This window comes from Mesocricetus auratus, unplaced genomic scaffold (assembly GCF_017639785.1).
Source record: "Mesocricetus auratus isolate SY011 unplaced genomic scaffold, BCM_Maur_2.0 Super-Scaffold_100004, whole genome shotgun sequence".
Lineage (NCBI taxonomy): Eukaryota > Metazoa > Chordata > Mammalia > Rodentia > Cricetidae > Mesocricetus > Mesocricetus auratus.
In genome coordinates, this window is record NW_024429189.1 from 85,099,461 (window position 1) to 85,120,065 (window position 20,605).

The window sequence follows — 20,605 nt, forward strand, 5'->3', positions numbered from 1 at the left end:
AAGGGTAATGAGCAGTAAGGGTGCTATACTAGCTGCCCTGGGCTGTGTGCTAAGTGCTGACATTAGCATCGGCTCTTTGACGTTTCCTCCATGCCTCTTTTTTGTAAGAATTAAGCTCAGCTAGTGTGTGGTTTGCCGAGTTAAGGATGTTTTTGAATGTTGATAACAAGAGATATAAAAAGGATCTCTCCCTTTCGAGAAATAGAACAGTTGTGTTTATCCACAAGTCTGGTCATAATGAGATGTGACTGGCACAATCAGAGCTCTTGTTAGAAGTGCCCTGTGTGACTGCCTGTGGGGAAGATTCTTGAGCCTCCCCTGCTGTGTCCTCACCCGCTATGTGCCTGGTACCCTGCAGAAATCCGTCATCTCCTGGCTGTTGAACCATGACCCAGCAAAACGGCCCACAGCCACAGAGCTGCTCAAGAGCGAGCTGCTGCCCCCACCTCAGATGGAGGAGTCGGAGCTGCATGAAGTGCTGCACCACACGCTGGCCAACATAGACGGGAAGGCCTACCGCACCATGATGGGCCAGATCTTCTCCCAGCGCATCTCCCCCGCCATAGACTACACCTACGACAGCGACATCCTGAAGGTAGCCAAGCCTTGCATACAGTGTGTGTCTCTGGATGCTTCCTTTTTTTAATTTATGTCTATGATACATTCTGATCACACTCATCCACCTTTCCTTCCCTCCTCCCACCCCAGACTCCCTCCCCCTAGATGCTTATCTAATCCTCATATCTTATTTTTTTCAGGTTTTTTTATTGCATTTATTTATGGGGTGGGGCACACACATGTCGTGGGGTACATGTGAGGTCAGAAGACAATTGCAGGAGTTACGTCTTTCCTCCCCCCCATGTGTGACTCAGAGACAGATCCCACACTGTCAGGCTAAGCAACTAGTACCTTCACCTGCTGAGCCATCCCACTTTTGCTGTGGTTTTGGCTTTACTTTGTGATATACTCACTTTAATCACCTGTTCCTCCACTGTAAGTTCTTGACTTAGGTTCCAAAAACCTCAAAAGCACATGCAAAGAGTGTGACTAGCCAGGCGTTGGTGGCGCACGCCTTTAATCCCAGCACCTGGGAGGCAGGGGCAGGCGGATTTCTGTGAGTTTGAGGCCAGCCTGGTCTACAGAGCGAGTTCCAGGACAGCCTCCAAAACAATACAGAGAAAACCTGTCTCGGGAAAAACAAGAAAAAAGTGTGACTGCACTTAGTTCACGGAAGAGCCATGCTGGTAATCACTTAGATGATTCTCGACCCTTCCCACTCTGTGTCCACCCAAGAGACTTAAGAGTCAGAGCCAATCCCAGATGTGCAATAGGACATCCAAGCAGTCAGATCCATGTGAGGTAACAGGGTGACTCCAGCATGGGCTCATGGTCCAGGACATCCTGATCCAAGGTTCCATGGCCCAGCAGCTCTCGTGCCTGGGATCTTCAGCTGTGAGGCATCACAAGAGTTTAAAAGCTTCCAGGTTGTTTCTTAGGAGTTGTAAAGATGCCAGTTTTAGGAGCCTTTATTATTTCATGTTGGGTCTGGGGTCGCACAGTGATGAGGGACAGACCACCAAAATCTATTACACTTTGTCTAAGCTTTATTCCAGGAAAAGAAAAGAAAAAAAAATCTCTGCAGAGCACAAAAAGCTTATCAGCTATAGCTGTGACCACAGCCAGTGTTCAGGCTGCTGAAGCTGGGGCAATAGGGGCTTGTTTCGGGCCTCCTCTTATAGTAAAATCCAGCACCAGATGTGGGTCAAAGAGCTTTTACAACCTTGAGGTCAGGCTTAAAGTCACACTACAATTTAAGTTTTACAACTTTTTTTTTTTTTTTTTTTAATCATTTTTTGTTTTAATTTTAAATAGCTTGTTTCACATGTCAATCCCAGTTCCCTCTCCCTCCCCTCCTCCCGCACTCCCCTTCCACCCTCCCTCCCACCCTATTGCCAACTTAGAATGTTTGTGAAAGCCTGTGGCTGATAACAGCCATTTTTTCACTGTCCCTGAAAGAATGCAAGGCAGAGAGTAAAGTCATATAGGAGGACAGTTAAAAATTAAGGGACTACAATGTAGAGTGTCCCATAGAGGCCATAGTTAGACGCTAACCTTTGTCTGCTGGGAAGCTGGGAGGTGGGAGACAATTGTTAGAAGTTTACCTCTGTACACAGTGGCTGCTATCAGGATGTCTGCTCTTAAGGTAGAAAGTGGATGTTAAAGGTTAACAGTGATTGCCAGCTTTATTTTTTTCCCAAAATGTTTGGGCTTTCAATTTTGTATTTCTATATTCCTGAATCCTTCATTCTTTTTTTTTTTAGATTTATTTATTATGTATATGGTATTCTGCCTGCATGCCAGAAGAGGGCACCCGATCTCATTACAGATGGTATTGAGAATTGAACCCAGGGCCTCTAAAGAGCAGTCAGTGCTCTTAACCTCTGAGCCATCTCTCCAGCCCTATTATTTTATTTCTAAAAAATAAAAATAAAAAACTGAAGAGCCTGAGACAATTTAGAGAAATGTTTAAAAAGTTGGGTGAATAGATAACCAGTATTGGCTGTCTTTGTCATGTATTTCTATACAGTTAGCCTGTGGTATAATTTTAGAAGGTAGAATAGTAGAGGAAACAGCATAGATTTAAATGTATGGTCATGCACACCTGTGACTCCTAGGGAAGCTGCAGAGCATAGTGACCAGACTAGCATGGGTAACACTGGGAGACCCTATCTCAGAGATGAAGAGGAGAGTGTTGACTGTCTGGTAATATTAGATACCTCTCTTTGTAAGACCACAGGTAACTTTACTTTGTCTTTTTATTTATTTTTTATTTCTACAATTACTATAATAAAATGGAATGAGAAGGAAATATATACATGTAAATATATACATGTAAATATGTTCACTCGCTTGAGACCTCTGTTGTGACCCTATACAGTGTCGTATGCAAACCACAAACTACTGTTTTAGTGGAACTCTAGAATTAGGCGTAGTGATGACATTTTACTTGATCTCGTTCTAGGGCAACTTCTTGATTCGTACAGCCAAGATTCAGCAGCTTGTATGTGAAACCATCATCCGCATCTTTAAAAGGCATGGTATGTCCTTTTCTAAAAACCACTCCTTCTCAAACAGCTTTCTAAAAATCATTAGAAAGTACTTCTGGGGGCTGAGGAGAGGGTTCAGCCAGTGAAGTGCCTGCACACAGGCATGAGGACCCGAGTTCAGTCCTCAGCTCCCATGGGAAAAATCTAGATATGTCGGCATGCATCTGTAACCCCAGCATTAGGCAGGGGCCACAGAGACAGGAGGGTTCCTGGAGCTCAGTGGCCAGACAGCCAACTCAGTCAGTAAGCTCCAGTGAGGAAGACCCCTGACACCAACCTCCAGCATCAGAGCACACATAATGTACAAACCCATTCATGTGTGCATATACCAGCACAAACATACCACATGGCTGTACACACACAAAGAAAGGAAGGCCGGCTATCGGTGTACGCACCTGTAATCTCAACACTGGGGGTCTAGCAGGAGGATCTTGAGTTTGAGGCTAGGTGAGGCAATATAGTGAGGCCCTGTCTCAAGGAAAGGAAGAAACTACTACCAGTGGATTTCGGTATAATGGTACATTGAAACCCAACTATAAGCAGTTGACATGTGAAGTTTGTTTATTTTTATAGCTGAGCTTGTTGAAGAGAAACTGGTTTGACTGTTCCAGCCTTGCTACTAAAATACAGTTGACAATCGGCAAACTTAGCCCTAGCTCAGTTCTCTATTTGGAAAACTGAGGAAAAAGTGGTGATGGCTTTCAGTGATCCTGGGGGCAGGCCACTCACCTGTGGGCTTGTGTGCATTTGGGGTTGTTTCCTAGGAAGCATGAGAACCCAAGGTTCAGTTATTTTTCTGTATTTTGGTATAGGAGCTGTCCAGCTGTGTACCCCGCTGCTGCTTCCCCGAAATAAGCAAATCTATGAGCACAATGAAGCCGCTGTGTTCATGGACCACAGTGGCATGCTGGTGATGCTTCCTTTCGACCTGCGGGTGAGCTGGGATGCTCTGACAGCCTGGGTGCCATATCTGCCCTGTTAAAGAATTACCCCTTCCAGACACCCCCACTACAGGCTTCTATTTGGGGTGTCACCTTAAGGAAAAGAATAATCAGAGTAAAAGCATATTAGAGTTCAGTAATGTTTGATCCTGTATAGCAGGTGCTAAGTTAACCTCAACTCAGACAAATGAACGTAGGTATTGTTTACTACCCAGCTAGATCTTCAGTAAAATCCCCAAATGTTACTATTTAGAGCAATTAATGTTGCATCGACTAACGGGGTGTGCTGAGTTTTGCCCGTGTTCTCTTGCATGTGATCCCCAGGGCTCCCATAACCAGCAGCAGCCTTAGGCGTTCGCTCCTACTGCAGTGAACAGATGACAGACAGGCTTTCATCCCTGATGTACAGAAGGCTCTCACAAATGAAACAGGAAGGAGGGTGTGCACACTTAGCATGTGCAGTGCTCTGAGTTTGATCCTCAGTACAAATCATTTTTAAAAATAAAAGTAGAGACAAAAAGAAAGCATGTAACCAGGCAATACATAGACAGGAAATGAATAACATTGATAAACTTCAAAGGGTATTGAGGACTTGCCAAGATATACGTGGCTGTGTACACATGCCTAGCTTCACTTGGCAGACTGCAGAAATGTTTATATTATCCAGAGATGACCAGGATGTAGGTAAATTGCTGGTGAGCATATTAATTGCTAAGTCTTTAGAGAAGTGATGAAAGTTAATAAAACATTTAAAACTTTTAGGTGTGTGTAACTGTATGTTTGCCATACGTGTGCCTACAGAGTCACCATGCACACCAGCCTGTCTTGGCATCTCCAGAAAGTAAGGTGTCTCCTACGTACTTTCCTAGAATACAACCACAGCTTTTTTGGCTTTTCTTTTTTATGCCTATTTTTTATGACTTATGGCAAAAAACAACCTTCATCTTTATGATGTAAAAGGAAATTCCTTCCACATTATTATGTGTATGTGGGTAGAGGAGCAAGGGGGAAGAGAGACCATATGCACATGCTCATGGGTGGGTCACATGTCGGCCTCAATTATATGAAACAAGGGTTCCACCAATGAGCTACACTCTCAGCCCTTCCTTCTATATTTTTGGCTTCTGTTTTTCCATTAGATCAGTAAAGTAGCTTGGGATTATCTTTTGATAGAGGTGAATAAACTGCCTATCATGATTTGGGCTCTGTTAATGAGCAGGAATGCAGCGGCTACATAGTTATGCTTAAAGCTGACTTCTGGCCCCTAGAGGATGGTAAAAGCAGAGTTACCCTGCCTTTCCAGACACTGGCACCCAAAGGCAAGAAAGAAGAGAGGCCATTGTTTGCGAGTGTGGCCACTAAGAACACTGTTGTGTCTTTGGGCAGTCTAACACCGGTTTGATTATTTGTGGGTGGTTAATAAGCATTTCCTCTAAGACTGATATGGAACTCGGGAAATTCACCATGAGAGATAGTACTCAATCTTACTATGATAATGAGAATTTTTAAACACTGTATTAGACTATGAGAGAGAGAAAGAAAATGTGTAGCAGTGTGTATATGTGGAGGCCAGGGAACAACTTCTGGGAATTGGTTTTCTTCTACCATGAATTCTGGGATCCAATCCCAGGGCATGCCATTAAGCTTACATGGTTATCTTGGGGTTCCGATTGCTGTGGTAAAACAACAAGACCAAAAGCAACTTAGGGAGGAAAGGGTTTATTTCATCTTACGTGTCCACATCACAGTCTGTCATGAGAGGAAGTCAGGCAGGAACCTGGAGGCGGGAGCTGATGCAGAGGCCCTGGGGGAACACTGCTTACTGGTTCCTCCCAGTGACTTGCACAGCCTGCTTTCTTACTGCACTCAGGATAACCACCAGCTCATGGGAGCATTACCCACAATGGTCAGACCCTCGCATATCATCACCAGTCAATAAAATAACCCATATACTTATCTGTAGGCCATTTTTATGGAAGCATTTCCTCAAATAATATTCCTTCTTCCCAGATGACCCTAACTTGTATCAGTTAACTTAAAAGCTAGCCAGCACAGATGGCAAAACCTTTTACCCACTAAGCCACCTCCCTAGCCCCAAAACTAGATAGCCAAAAATGTGATTTTCATTTTTTTTCCTTTGGTTTTTCAAGACAAGGTTCCTCTATCACTTTTTGAAACCTGTCCTGGGAATTAGCTCTGTAGACCAGGCTGACCTCGAGCTTTGAGAGATCTGCCTGCCTCTGCCTCCCAAGTTCTGGGGTTAAAGGCATCCGCCACCACTACCCAGTGTGACTATATTTTCAAAAAAAAAAAAAAGAAGAAGAATTTTTCTCAGACTTAAGAAATGCTAAGAAATGCCACAGTGACTAGAGTCTAGTAGTAGCGTCTACAGCTGCTGAAGTACTCATGGCCGTGTCAGAGGGGAATGCTCCCAGGGACCATCGGGTGTCAGTTAGTGGTTAGGGTGCTGACATCATAGAATGTGCTGGCGGCAGTCTTAGGGAGCTGCTACTATAGATGCAGTCTTGTTCTGACCTCACTGCTAAGCGGGTGACTACCCAGAACCCCAGAGCTGTGCTCATTAAAACAATGAGTGCTTTCTGTCCCAGTAAAGCTGCTTTTAGAACTAAGAGAATTCGGCTGCTGCCTCTTGTCACAGGTCTTTAAAACTTTCTTCTTTCAGGTTCCTTTTGCAAGATATGTGGCAAGAAATAACATACTGAATTTAAAACGGTAAGACACTTTACTCCCCTGTGTGTGGTGGATGTGGCAAAGAAATCAGAGTGGGTTTTTTTTTTTTTATTCTGAAACTTTCATACAGAAGAGAATTCTAGGGTTGAAGTTTTGAGTAGCATGTGTCAGGGAGCCCACCCCCAGTGCCACTTTGTCCTCAGATGACTAGACTTTCACCAGACATCCTATCTTCTGAAGCGGCTAGGTCACCTGACAGGCCTGTCATTATTCTGTGCTTTCTACATAACTAATGGTGTTTAAATGGCTGCCTGGGGGGAAAAATCTGACTGTTCTTGATCTCATTGGCCCCTTTTAAGGTTTAATTGGAGGAGCAAATGGCCAGTGGCCACAGAAAACTTATGCAGGTAATAGAACAGAAGCTGCTTGTCGAGAATGAGGTGACAGCACAGGCACCAGCACCGAGCCTCGGGCGCTTGGCAGCAAGGGCAGGCTCTGTGCCCGCCCTGATGCTGCAGGGATCAAACTCTGGGGTCTTCATTAGTTTGAGCCGAATTGCTGTCGGTGAGGCACACAACTTCACAACCGTTCTTCAGATGAAAGCACAGCTCTGTGAGTGCTGTAAGTCTGCAATTACCAGTAGCCATCAAGTGTTGGTGGTTCTGTGTAGAAGGCCATCACTTAAGGTAAAATTGGTGTAACTTCTTTTCTCTTTCAGACAGAAAACAAAAGCATTGAACAGTGTAGGGAACTGGGGTGTGGGTTATGAGGCAAAAATGGCCTGGTTTAAATCTGACATTGAGCCATTGAGTAAACACGGATTTTTTTTCATCTTCATTTCTTTTGCTCAGCAATTCCTCATACATACTTGTTTCCAGTAAGTATCCACCTAAGAAAGCCTGTTTCTTCCTCCAGATACTGCATAGAACGGGTGTTCAGACCTCGTAAATTAGACCGGTTTCATCCCAAAGAACTCCTGGAATGTGCATTTGATATCGTCACTTCTACCTCCAACAGCTCTCTGCCCACTGCCGAAACCATCTACACTATCTATGAAATCATCCAGGAGTTTCCCGCACTTCAGGTGCCTTTCTGCACTTTAATGTGTTGACTGGCACCACTAGCCTCCTTCCAGAAGTGTGATGGGCAGTCCACGCCCACTGTCTTCTCTTGCTTGGTGCAGGAGCAGATCACAGCTTTTCTGAAGCAACTGCAAAGGGTTTGAGGGTGATGAGTTGAGCTTCATCTTAGGGCTCTCACTCTACCCTGACAGAACTGGTTTGTCAGGGGTGGGGGAAATGTCATTTCTCTACCCATTCTTGCAAAATCCAGGAATGAGGCTAAGCTTCCTAAGATGTTCGGTGCATTGCTACCCTGTTCAGAGCCTTCAGTGCGCCCTCCCTCATCTCATCCGTGAACTCCCCAGCGCCCTGTGTCCCTTCTCACCAGATCTCTTCCCTCAGTGATGGGGACTGCTTGTCTGCTCTCCTCACAGGCCCTGCCCTCCCCACTGTTGGTCATGGGTGTCCACATGTTAGAGTCTTCATCCAGCCATGGTTCAGACCCTTTCTCCCAGGAACCCCCCTCAGATCTTTCAGTCTCAACCCTTACATGTAAGCTCTTGACATGAGGCATCCATGTGCACACTTGAACTTTTGTCTCCAAGCCCAGTGTGCTCATTCAAGGTAGCCCCTGGGCCATGTCTCCAGTTGTCCCAGCACACCGATAAGAACTCATTAACCAACTGCTGTGGCCAAAAGTAACAATAACCATTACCACCCTCTGCTTGCAAATCAGTTACCACTGAAATGATTCCTTGCTTTGCAATCTGCACAAGCTCTCTTTTAGGCTCTTTAACTTAGCTGAGATGAGCCAGCATATTTTATGCATATTATAAAAGTGTTTCATCCTTCAACTATAACACTGTGGAGATAATGGATATGAAAAATAAACCGGCAGAGAAGACGCTACACTTTAGCCCTTCTGGAGTATTAGGATAATACATTAATTACTAGATTTCAGATTTGGCCACATACTTGTATTGCTTCTATAATGAAAATAATTGCATTTTTTCTCTATATCCTAGGAAAGAAATTACAGCATTTACTTGAACCATACAATGTTACTGAAGGCAATACTCCTACACTGTGGGATTCCAGAAGATAAACTCAGTCAGGTCTACGTTATTCTGTATGATGCTGTGGTGAGCATTACTCACTTTTACTTGATGTTGAAGAACACTAATAATAGACCATGATTATTCTCTGATTCATGCAACCATAAAACTACATTGAGCATTCATCTCCTTTCTTCATTGCTCTGATGTATCAGAACCAGTTGTGGTTAGGGTTTATTTTTATTATTTCTAATTATGTGTGTGTGGGGGAGAGGTAACAGTGTGGACAGTCTGTGGTTAATGCAGAATGAATTGTGACACTCACTGTTGTTATTTTTTAGTACATGAAAGCCTTGGCCAGCTTTTCATTCATTTGGCAGGTTGACTTCAAGGGTTCCAGCTTTAGTGTCTGTTTTTAGAGACTGTTTCTTCCTCCCAGAGTGTTGCTGCTGTTTGGCTGTGCTGGGTGCAGCAGAATGCAGACAGGGCACTGGCAGCGGCCTGGGACTGGGAAGGGAGGGAGGGAGGGAGGGAGGGAGGGAGGGAGGGAGGGAGGGAGGGAGGGAGGGAGGGAGGGAGGGAGGGAGGGTTGAGTTCATTCTTTTGTTTTTAGGGGGATTTTAGTTTTGTTTTGTTTTCTGAGACAGAGTCTTACGATGTAGACCAGTCTGACCTTGGATTCACAGAAGCTGCCTCTGCCTCCCAGGAACTAGGTGTCTTTCATTGTTCCCTTTCTCTTCTCCATCAGACTGAGAAGCTGACAAGGAGAGAGGTGGAAGCTAAATTTTGTAACCTGTCATTGTCCTCTAATAGTGTAAGTACCTTCTGATGGTGTGACTGCCACTGTGTCTGCTGCTTCATGATGTCAGAAAATGTCACCAAATTTTTGTAGCAGTGAGGGAGCAAGCAACACGCATCTGCCCCTCACAAATGCAGCTTTCCCTGAGTGTTGGTGCCATGGCAACCGCTGAGATTAGAAGAGAGAAACCGACGCTGTGATCAAAGGGTGCCCTTCTGTGCGGCCTCCACAGGCTGGCAGCCCTGCTCTTCCTTCATCACCAGCTCCTTCCTTTGATCACCCAGCAAAGCCTGTGCGTGGCATAGCCTCCTACTGAGCAGGCCCAGCCAGGCTGCCCTCTTCTGAAACAGGTCATGTAGAAGGAACCAGGGCACAGATTCGTGCAAATCCTTCTAGATAGTCCTGTGCTCACCCCAGGTCTTAACTGAATTGGAGCTCTTACTTTCCTGGAAAATTTCCTACCTCTAAAATCTTCTGTTTGATCCAGTCAGCTGGACACTCTTGAGTGGTGAATGGATCGGGTGTAATCTCTACCAATGTCAGTTAATCCAGATCATTGGCAACATAGACCTCATTTAACTGAATGGCTAGACAAGGGGAGAAAACAGGTTGGTTTTGGTTTCCTTTTGCAGTGTTAAACATTCAACATAGGGTCTCATACATGCTAGGCAATTACACTCTTCCACTAAACTACAGCCCCAGCCCCAAGAAAAGACCGTTTTATATTTAAAACTTTCCTAGAAGTAACTGGGCATGGTGGTACACACCTTTAATCCCAGCACTCAGGGGCAGAGGCATTAGTTAATCTACAGAGCAAGTTCCAGGACAGCCAGGGCTACACAGAGAAATCCTGTCTTGAGAAATAAAAATAAGTTTAAAAACTTTCTTACAAAAACTTCCCCAGAAGTTTTAAGGCCCCTGACCTGAAACTTCATTACATAATCCTATGGTGACAGCAAATTCACAGGTTCAGTAGGCAAAAATGTGATTGTAGATAAGCCAGGTAGAGCGACTTACACTTGTGACCGCCAGGGTCTGGTTGGCACATGCCAGGACACAGAAGAGGGAGGGGGGATCTTCACAGCGCATGTCTACCCTCAACTCTTTGAAGTAACTTTCACAGAGCCTCCATAGGCCATGGTGGAAAGAAACCTCCACTTTCATTTAGGGAAGGTATACTAGTTCACTTTCTGTTACCAAGATGAACACCAAAGACCAAAGCAACTTGAGGAAGGGGTTTATTTGGCTTTCACTCCCATGAAGTCAGGGCAGGTGAAGCAAAGACCATGGAGGAGCCCTGTCTACTGGTTTACACCCCATGGCTTGCTCAGCTGATGGAGGCAATTCCCCAACTGAGGTTCCCTCTTTCAGGTGACTCTAGTTTGTGTCAATTTGACAAAAACTAACCAGTGTAAAAAGTAAATGAGATGTACAAGACTGAGAGTTTAGAAACAGCCAAATTAAACCTTAACTGTCTAATATTGGAGGTGATATTAGTGACCTAATAACCAAGGTTCAGGCGTGAAGAACAATGCTTACATATACCCTAAATATGCCCAAGACCAACTCCTGTGTGCAGAATAGATAGTCCCAAGAATCTGGTTGAAACCATCCAGATTCTCGACTCCATTCCCAAAAGGTTCTTTGAGCTGACACCACATCTGAAAATGTCTGACAGGTGTCAGACCCTGCTGTTAAAATGTTGACTTTTCATTGTAATCATGCTGAGCAAGACATGTATTTGACCAGTTTTAAAAGGAAAAACTTAGGATCTAATAATGACATTCAATACTTGGTTGTTTTAAGATGACACTGCAGATGTGTTAGAGAGGGAAGAAGCATCTCAGGGCAGGTGCCAGTGTCCACCCCAGTCTTCATTCACAGCAACATCCTGAAACCCAAGAGACACGGAGACTCCTCCAGGTTCACAGGGGTGCAAAGTCTTCTCATTGCTCCTGGCGGTTTTTTTTTTTTTTTTTTTTTTTTTGGTTTTTCGAGACAGGGTCTCTCTGTATTGTCTTGGAAGCTGTCCTGGAACTCGCTTTATAGAGCAGGTTGGCCTCTATAGAGCAGGTTGGCCTCGAACTCACATAGATCCACCCGTCTCTGCCTCCCGAGTGCTGGGATTAAAGGCGTGCGCCACCAACGCCCGGCTACTCCTGGCGGGTTTTTAATGGGGAGACTTCATTGCCAGCCCTAGGGAGAAAAAAATTAATCAAAGGCATGACTTTGTATTTGAATTTTTTATCTTTAACTTAGTAAGCAAACCACAAGAGAAACACTTGGCCAGGCACAGTAAACACATTTTTAATCCCAGCATTTAGGAGGCAGAGTCAGAGAAGATCTCTGTGAGTTTGAGGCCACATCTGCACAAGGAATTCCAGGGCTATAAAGTGAGACCCTGCCTCAAAAATAAATAAATAAATAAATAAATAAATGGAAAGAAACTAACACTTAGGGATTTAAAGAGCAAAACCTTACGCTTAACTGACTACATTAAGCTGAGTCATGATTCAGTTCCTGGGTTTTGTGTAATGGCTTATAGGTGGGCCAGATTCTGCCTACAGTGTAGCTTGGCTATAATTTTGGTCTTACATTCAGCTCAGCCCCTAGTAGTTTTCTCTGTGGCTCTATGTCCATGGCTACTCCCTCTCCCTTCTGCTGTGTGCTGGCCACTGCGGTCAGCCACAGTCCACCATCCCCACTGATTCCTCAGGAGCAGACAATGACAGAAACAGTGTGCCTCTAACATCCATTATGAGCTGAGGGAACAGAGGCTTTGGAGGCGTTTGCCGGAGGAGGCAGCCCCAGGCTCCCTGTAAGGATTACTCAAGCAAAGGGAGGAGAGAGAATTCCTGGCTAACTTTGTGACTATCTGGCAAGTCTGATCTGCCTGTCCCGTTTGTGCCCCTGTGGTAACATCCATGAGGATGAGTGTGGTGAAGGGAAACAAGGTTTTCAGTGGAGGAAGATGCACAGGAGGCTCTGCTGGTGTCGGCCCCACGCCACTGGCCAGTGCCCAGTGCTCACCCCTGAACGAGGGGACCGTGTGCCCAGTGCTCACCGCTGAACGAGGGGACCGTGTGCCCAGTGCTCACCCCTGAACGAGGGGACCGTGTGCCCAGTGCTCACCGCTGAACGAGGGGACCGTGTGTGCCCAGTGCTCACCCCTGAACGAGGGGACCGTGTGTGCCCAGTGCTCACCCCTGAACGAGGGGACCGTGTGTGCCCAGTGCTCACCCCTGAACGAGGGGACCGTGTGTGCCCAGTGCTCACCGCTGAACGAGGGGACCGTGTGCCCAGTGCTCACCCCTGAACGAGGGGACCGTGTGTCTTATATTTCTGTGAGCTGCTTCAAACTGGAATTTGGTGGGGGAGGGGAAGTTAACCTTAGTCTGGGATTACCTGACCACAAAGTCCTCACAAGCTCCTTGTGTCCCCAGCAAGTGGAAGCACTGTGCCCACTGTCCCCTCCTGCAGAGCGGCAGTTGACTGGGTCTCTTTGCTTTCCAGCTGTGTCGACTCTACAAGTTCATCGAGCAGAAGGGGGATTTGCAAGACCTAACCCCAACAATAAACTCACTAATAAAACAGAAATCAGGTGTTGCCCAGTTGGTGAAATATAGCTTAAAAGACCTGGAGGAAGTTGTCGGGCTGCTGAAGAAACTGGGCGTGAAGTTACAGGTGTGACAGCCGTTCTGTGCCTGCGATACGGGCCTCGGTGTTCATAGTGGCTCCAGAGCGGGGAGGGTGGTTGTTTCCTTAATGCTAGGGTTGTATGTTTCCAGAAAAACTCTGCTTGGGATTTCTTTGCAAGCATCACTGTTTCTGTCACATAACCACGCTGCAGTGTGTGCCTCAGAGAGAGGGTTATTGTCAGAGAGCTTGACAGGCTCCAATAAATAGCATTTGCCTGATCTTATGGAAGGTTTTTGTTTATGCAAAATGACTGAAAGAGCTGTAGTCCACATTCCACAACTGAGGCTGCTGACGCCTATGTGTTGCCCCTCCCTCCATAGGTCTCCATCAACCTAGGCTTGGTTTACAAGGTACAGCAGCACACTGGCATCATCTTCCAGTTCCTGGCGTTCAGCAGACGCAGGCAGAGGGCTGTGCCTGAGATCCTTGCAGCTGGCGGCAGATATGACTTGCTGGTGAGTGTGCCCTTTGTGTATTGACTAGCTCTGGCTTAATTCTAGTTCTTCCTCAACTTACTATTTAAATTTTTCACTACGACACAAGAAGACAAAACAGTAAATCCTATCAAATCCCTCTTAGCATTTGTCTAGGAATAGTGAATGCGCTGTGGAGCTAAGCATGGTGAAACCACCCATAATCGCAGCACTTGGGAGGCAGAGGTAGGAGGATTGCTGCAAATTCAAGACCAACATAGCTACATAGCAAGTTCCAGGCAGCCAGAGCTAAATAAGGACACCTGTCTCATAAAAACAGAGTGTCCAGGTGTAATGATAGCAGTTAGGGCGTGAAGCAAGGGTTCAAAGCTAGCCTCAGCTACACATCAAGCTCAAGGTTACCGTGGCCTGCATGAAACCATCTTTAAAAACAAAAAACATCTGAGAGAAGGGAGGCAAAGGGGAGAGGAGGAGGAAATAGGGAATGGGGAGAACGATCGAGGTATATTTATTATATAAATGTATGAAATGTCCTTATGAAATGCAGTACCAGACACAATGAATGTATGCCAATTAAAACCAATAGGGCTGGTAAGGTGGGTAAAGGTGCTGGCTATGGTAGCCTGGTGACCTGAGTTCTATCTTTGAAATCCACATAAAGTTGGAAGGAGAGATCTGACTCCACAGAGCTGTCCTCTGACCTCTACACATACACACACTACAAATAGTAATAATAATATTAAATAATTCCAGGCTTATAGGAAACTGTAAAAATGGTACAAATAGGTCTCCAGGATCCTTCTTACCCATTTCCTTCCCTGACCCATCTCACTCACCATGGACTGTCAAAAGCAGGAATCTGCCATGGCCACATGAGTTATTCTGCACTGTCTCATCTTGTAGACTCCCATAGCCACCACCACAATCAAGACAGCTCTTCGTTACACAGTTTGGCTGGCATCAGTATTATCAGAGCAGGAGAAAGGCAGACGCTGCCTCACTTTACCCATGCCTGTATGGTCAGATTGTCTTCAGCCTTTCATCTACTTGAGTGGATAGCCACATCAGAGTTGAACGTCTAGTTATAAGCTAGGTGTGGTGGCCCACGTCTTTAGTCCCAGCATTCTGGAGGCAGATCTCTGTAGCTCTAAGCAAGCCTGGACTACAAAGCAAGTTCCAGACCAGCCAGGGCTACACAGTGAGACCCTGATGCCAAAACAAAAACAACAGAAAAAAAGGAGAAATTAAATTATAATGTGTCCTGGGCATGAGGTTTTTGTAATTTAATAGTTTTTGAGGTTTTCTTGCCTTTTTCTTGAATCTATCTATAGGCTTTTGCCAATCCTGAATTTTTAGGCATCCTTTGGAAGTTCTCCGATATCCTGTTGCTATTACTTCTCTTTGTAAAACTCCTGGGACACAGACGTTAGACCATGGTTGTCCCTGGGGCTTGAGCTGATTGATTTCTGTTGCTGCTCTGAGATTCACTGGTTTTCCCTTGGCATCCATCCTGCTGCGGAGCTCTCAGTCATCATCAGGTTCCTTTCCTACATCTTTCTGTGTGCAGTGAGGCAACTGTGTGGCCCTTTAAGATCATAGTCTCCTCTGCATGATCTTATCTGTGTCCACTGTCTAGTGTTGGTATGTGTCCACTGTCTGCTGTTGGTGTGTGTCCATTGTCTGCTGTTGGTGTGTATCCACTGTCTGCTATTGGTGTGTATCCACTGTCTGCTGTTGGTGTGTGTCCACTGTCTGCTGTTGGTGTGTGTCCATTGTCTGCTGTTGGTGTGTGTCCACTGTCTGCTGTTGGTGTGTGTCCACTGTCTGCTGTTGGTGTGTGTCCACTGTCTAGTGTTGGTGTGTGTCCACTGTCTAGTGTTGGTGTGTGTCCACTGTCTAGTGTTGGTGTGTGTCCACTGTCTGCTGTTGGTGTGTGTCCACTGTCTGCTGTTGGTGTGTGTCCACTGTCTGCTGTTGGTGTGTGTCCATTGTCTAGTGTTGGTGTGTGTCCACTGTCTGCTGTTGGTGTGTGTCCACTGTCTAGTGTTGGTGTGTGTCCACTGTCTAGTATTGGTGTGTGTCCACTGTCTGCTGTTGGTGTGTGTCCATTGTCTGCTGTTGGTGTGTGTCCACTGTCTGCTGTTGGTGTGTGTCCACTGTCTGCTGTTGGTGTGTGTCCACTGTCTGCTGTTGGTGTGTGTCCATTGTCTGCTGTTGGTGTGTGTCCACTGTCTGCTGTTGGTGTGTGTCCACTGTCTAGTGTTGGTGTGTGTTCACTGTCTGCTGTTGGTGTGTGTCCACTGTCTGCTGTTGGTGTGTGTCCATTGTCTAGTGTTGGTGTGTGTCCACTGTCTGCTGTTGGTGTGTGTCCACTGTCTGCTGTTGGTGTGTGTCCATTGTCTGCTGTTGGTGTGTGTCCACTGTCTGCTGTTGGTGTGTGTCCACTGTCTGCTGTTGGTGTGTGTCCACTGTCTGCTGTTGGTGTGTGTCCACTGTCTGCTGTTGGTGTGTGTCCACTGTCTAGTGTTGGTGTGTGTCCACTGTCTAGTGTTGGTGTGTGTCCACTGTCTAGTGTTGGTGTGTGTCCACTGTCTGCTGTTGGTGTGTGTCCACTGTCTGCTGTTGGTGTGTGTCCACTGTCTGCTGTTGGTGTGTGTCCACTGTCTAGTGTTGGTGTGTGTCCACTGTCTAGTGTTGGTGTGTGTCCACTGTCTAGTGTTGGTGTGTGTCCACTGTCTGCTGTTGGTGTGTGTCCACTGTCTAGTGTTGGTGTGTGTCCACTGTCTAGTGTTGGTGTGTGTCCACTGTCTGCTGTTGGTGTGTGTCCACTGTCTGCTGTTGGTGTGTGTCCACTGTCTGCTGTTGGTGTGTGTCCACTGTCTGCTGTTGGTGTGTGTCCACTGTCTGCTGTTGGTGTGTGTCCACTGTCTGCTGTTGGTGTGTGTCCACTGTCTGCTGTTGGTGTGTGTCCACTGTCTGCTGTTGGTGTGTGTCCACTGTCTGCTGTTGGTGTGTGTCCACTGTCTAGTGTTGGTGTGTGTCCACTGTCTAGTATTGGTGTGTGTCCACTGTCTGCTGTTGGTGTGTGTCCATTGTCTGCTGTTGGTGTGTGTCCACTGTCTGCTGTTGGTGTGTGTCCACTGTCTGCTGTTGGTGTGTGTCCACTGTCTGCTGTTGGTGTGTGTCCATTGTCTGCTGTTGGTGTGTGTCCACTGTCTGCTGTTGGTGTGTGTCCACTGTCTAGTGTTGGTGTGTGTTCACTGTCTGCTGTTGGTGTGTGTCCACTGTCTGCTGTTGGTGTGTGTCCATTGTCTAGTGTTGGTGTGTGTCCACTGTCTGCTGTTGGTGTGTGTCCACTGTCTAGTGTTGGTGTGTATCCACTGTCTAGTGTTGGTGTGTGTCCACTGTCTGCTGTTGGTGTGTGTCCACTGTCTAGTGTTGGTGTGTGTCCACTGTCTGCTGTTGGTGTGTGTCCACTGTCTGCTGTTGGTGTGTGTCCACTGTCTAGTGTTGGTGTGTGTCCACTGTCTGCTGTTGGTGTGTGTCCACTGTCTGCTGTTGGTGTGTGTCCACTGTCTAGTGTTGGTGTGTGTCCACTGTCTAGTGTTGGTGTGTGTCCACTGTCTGCTGTTGGTGTGTGTCCACTGTCTAGTGTTGGTGTGTGTCCACTGTCTAGTGTTGGTGTGTGTCCACTGTCTGCTGTTGGTGTGTGTCCACTGTCTGCTGTTGGTGTGTGTCCACTGTCTGCTGTTGGTGTGTGTCCACTGTCTAGTGTTGGTGTGTGTCCACTGTCTAGTATTGGTGTGTGTCCACTGTCTGCTGTTGGTGTGTGTCCATTGTCTGCTGTTGGTGTGTGTCCACTGTCTGCTGTTGGTGTGTGTCCACTGTCTGCTGTTGGTGTGTGTCCACTGTCTGCTGTTGGTGTGTGTCCATTGTCTGCTGTTGGTGTGTGTCCACTGTCTGCTGTTGGTGTGTGTCCACTGTCTAGTGTTGGTGTGTGTTCACTGTCTGCTGTTGGTGTGTGTCCACTGCTGTTGGTGTGTGTCCATTGTCTAGTGTTGGTGTGTGTCCACTGTCTGCTGTTGGTGTGTGCCCATTGTCTTTCTCATTCAGCCTGGGACCTTCTGGGCTCTTGTGTGCTGTGTGAGTTCTAGAGCCTTGCCTTTAGGGCTGTGGAGCCCATGCAGGGGTCTTCTATTTTAGCAGGCTCCTCTGGTACTGCAGGGTACTGTGTGTACTGTCAGGTGTCAACTGAAGATTCAGGTGCCCTCCTTCCACACCTCTAGGTGGGAAACCACCTTTTTCCTGTTTCCCATGTATTTCCACTGCCAATGGGAGCTCCTCCTGAACAGTGGTAAAACACCAGCTTCCCTCTCAGCTCCTCTGCAATGCCCAGCAGAGGATGCCTTACTGTAGCCTAGGTAAGAGTGACAGTCCAGGACCCCAAGAACCCTGACCGAGGTCCTCCACTGACTGTTGGGAGGTGGTAGACATTATTGAGTTAGATGTCAAAGTCCAGGCTCTGTACTTGGTTTTCAGTTTCCAGGCCTGTCGAGAGAGAGGCCTGATTACATCTGGAGGAGGGTGAATGCCTGGGTACCACACTCACCCTTGGCTGCTAGGCAACTGCTTCCTTCTGTGATGTTCACCTGGTGTGAGGCAGTTACTGTCTGTTTTGTGGTGTGCTGTGTTGCCCCTTGACCTTCTACCTAGAGAGAACAGGTTTCCTTGGGGCCTTTTTGCCTGTTTTTCCAAGCTTTTCTGAGTTGCCAGTTTCTCCAGCATCCAGCCCATGATGTATGAAGTGATGAGCATGTGTTGTTACTCAAATCCTGTGGTCCCTAGCCTGTCTTGTCCACCCATATATTTGATGCTATATGATGGCCAGGGTTTTCAGCATACTCAGCAGAAACAGTAGAGTGATACACATCTACTCTATCACAGCCCAGAACCTACATGTATGATGTTAAATTACCTAGTGATGTTAAGTAATAGAGAGATGGGTGGCTGAGTGAAGGTAGTCCACACCTTTAACCCCAGCATTCAGGAGGCAGAGGCAGGCGAATCTCTGTGTTCGAGGACAGCCTGGTCTACAGAGGAGTTCCAGGACAGCCCAAAGCTACACAGAGAAACCCTATCTTGAAAAACAAAAAAATAAATAATAGATGGGCAGAGTTAATTTTACTAACATTTACTAACAGTTTTATTTAGCCTGTTATGTCTCAGATATTATTTCAACAGGTACTGAAGCGTCTAAAGCTTGTGTTTGTTGATGTTGTTGAGTATCTGGAGTCTCTACAGCAAACACATGATTCCCACATACAGCACTTGTCAACCTGGAAATCTCAGCTACTTGGTAGCCACATGCAGGTAGTGGCTAGCGAGCCTAGTGAATCATACAGATCTAGACAAAGCACTTGTTAATATTTCCTGAATTTGAATCCATGCTTGGTTCTGTCTATACACACACCCCACTTTTTTGTTGTTGTTGGACCCTTTAATTACTGACACAAAACTTGGCATTATTTTTGGAGTTGAGGGGGTTGTTTGTTGTTTTATTGTTTGTTTGGGGGTTTGTTGGTTTGTTTTTTACACAGTGACTCTCTGTACCCAAGGCTGGCCTTGAACCCTTGATCCTCCTGCCTCTGATCCCAAGTGCTGAGGTTACATGCATGCTCCATTACGGCAGGCTTTTGAGAGCTTGCTTTTTGCTTTCCCCACGGTATATTTGTCTCTTTCATAACCAGCCCTCCTCCGCTCTATCCACAGATTCCCAAGTTCAGAGGCCCACAGGCTCTGGGGCCAGTCCCCACTGCTGTCGGTGTCAGCATAGCCATAGACAAGATCTTCGCTGCTGTCCTCAACATGGAAGAGCCTGTAAGTCCCTCTGCTTTCCAGCATGCTTTAAGACACCCCCATCCCTAGTGGTACTGCTTTCCTTTGGAACTCACCCTCCCCAGTTATACTCTCACACACCAAGCGAGGAACACCACGGCAGCAGACATGAGCTGGACACGGTTCCCTTCACTTAAGACTCTAGCCACCCACCCGGAGGCAATGACCGAAACCATAGGTTGAGAGGTCGGTCCCCACGGCTGCCCCTCTGCTATCCATGTCAGCTGAAAGTCCCATGTGTTTTGTCTGTGCACTTGAATCGTAGCTCAGAGTTTCATGACCTCCTCCTTGGATTTGATCCATTTCTTAGAGCAGGTGACAGAACTCAGGGAAACCGTGTTGACCCAGTTTAATATAAAGGATACTAAAGTGAGTTGAGGAGTACAGTATAGGCCCTTCAGGGCGGGACACCTTCTTCTCTGCCTTGTCTGATGCACTGTCCTCCACAGGCTGCCCTCCCAGAGCCTCCTTCCTGCTCCTCTGAAGCACTCTGAGCCTTAGTGGTTTGTGGAGGCTTCATTGCATAGCAGGGTCGATTATGTCAACAGTGATCCACTTCATCCCTTCCCCTCCCAGGCACTGGGGTTGTGTCTGACAGCCCCAACCCTTTATCCTGCCCAAGGGCCAGCCCCCTCCCCGTTATCTCATTAGCATAGGAAAAGCCACCTCGTCCATGACTCTAGGATCTGAGGAAATGGGGACAAAGAGCACACAGCTGCTTTGAAGATGTGGCCGATTGTTTTGGAAATGACCTAAGAGTCCTTGTCCTCTGTTCTGTGGATGCTGCTGATTCAGACACCTCCTCCCTCTCTCCACATCTGCCATACACTGCATAGAGAAAATAATCTGCTTCTTAACACGCTTTTGTCAGTCCTCTTGCTCAAAAACCCAGCTCTAGTTTATAAAGCTAAAGAATGGCTTTC

At 46.6% G+C, this 20,605-nt stretch overlaps 1 protein-coding gene across 3 annotated transcripts in view; it reads left to right on the top strand.

Moving 5' to 3' along the window:
• The window catches only part of Eif2ak4 (eukaryotic translation initiation factor 2 alpha kinase 4), a 95,670-nt gene that overhangs the window by 60,390 nt on the left and 14,675 nt on the right, over nt 1-20,605 (top strand). For 2 of the 3 annotated variants that reach the window (XR_005877333.1, XM_040746032.1), the window contains exons 21-31: nt 359-595; nt 3,023-3,098; nt 3,920-4,041; nt 6,732-6,781; nt 7,099-7,146; nt 7,655-7,823; nt 8,826-8,942; nt 9,604-9,669; nt 13,168-13,338; nt 13,674-13,808; nt 19,557-19,664. Coding sequence is in view for 2 of the 3 variants with exons in the window: in XM_040746032.1 (XP_040601966.1) it covers nt 359-595; nt 3,023-3,098; nt 3,920-4,041; nt 6,732-6,781; nt 7,099-7,146; nt 7,655-7,823; nt 8,826-8,942; nt 9,604-9,669; nt 13,168-13,338; nt 13,674-13,808; nt 19,557-19,664 (1,299 nt within the window). In the remaining variant the exon portion in view is untranslated. The remainder of the gene's footprint in view (nt 1-358; nt 596-3,022; nt 3,099-3,919; nt 4,042-6,731; nt 6,782-7,098; nt 7,147-7,654; nt 7,824-8,825; nt 8,943-9,603; nt 9,670-13,167; nt 13,339-13,673; nt 13,809-19,556; nt 19,665-20,605) is intronic. The other variant, XM_040746033.1, reaches the window with a different exon arrangement.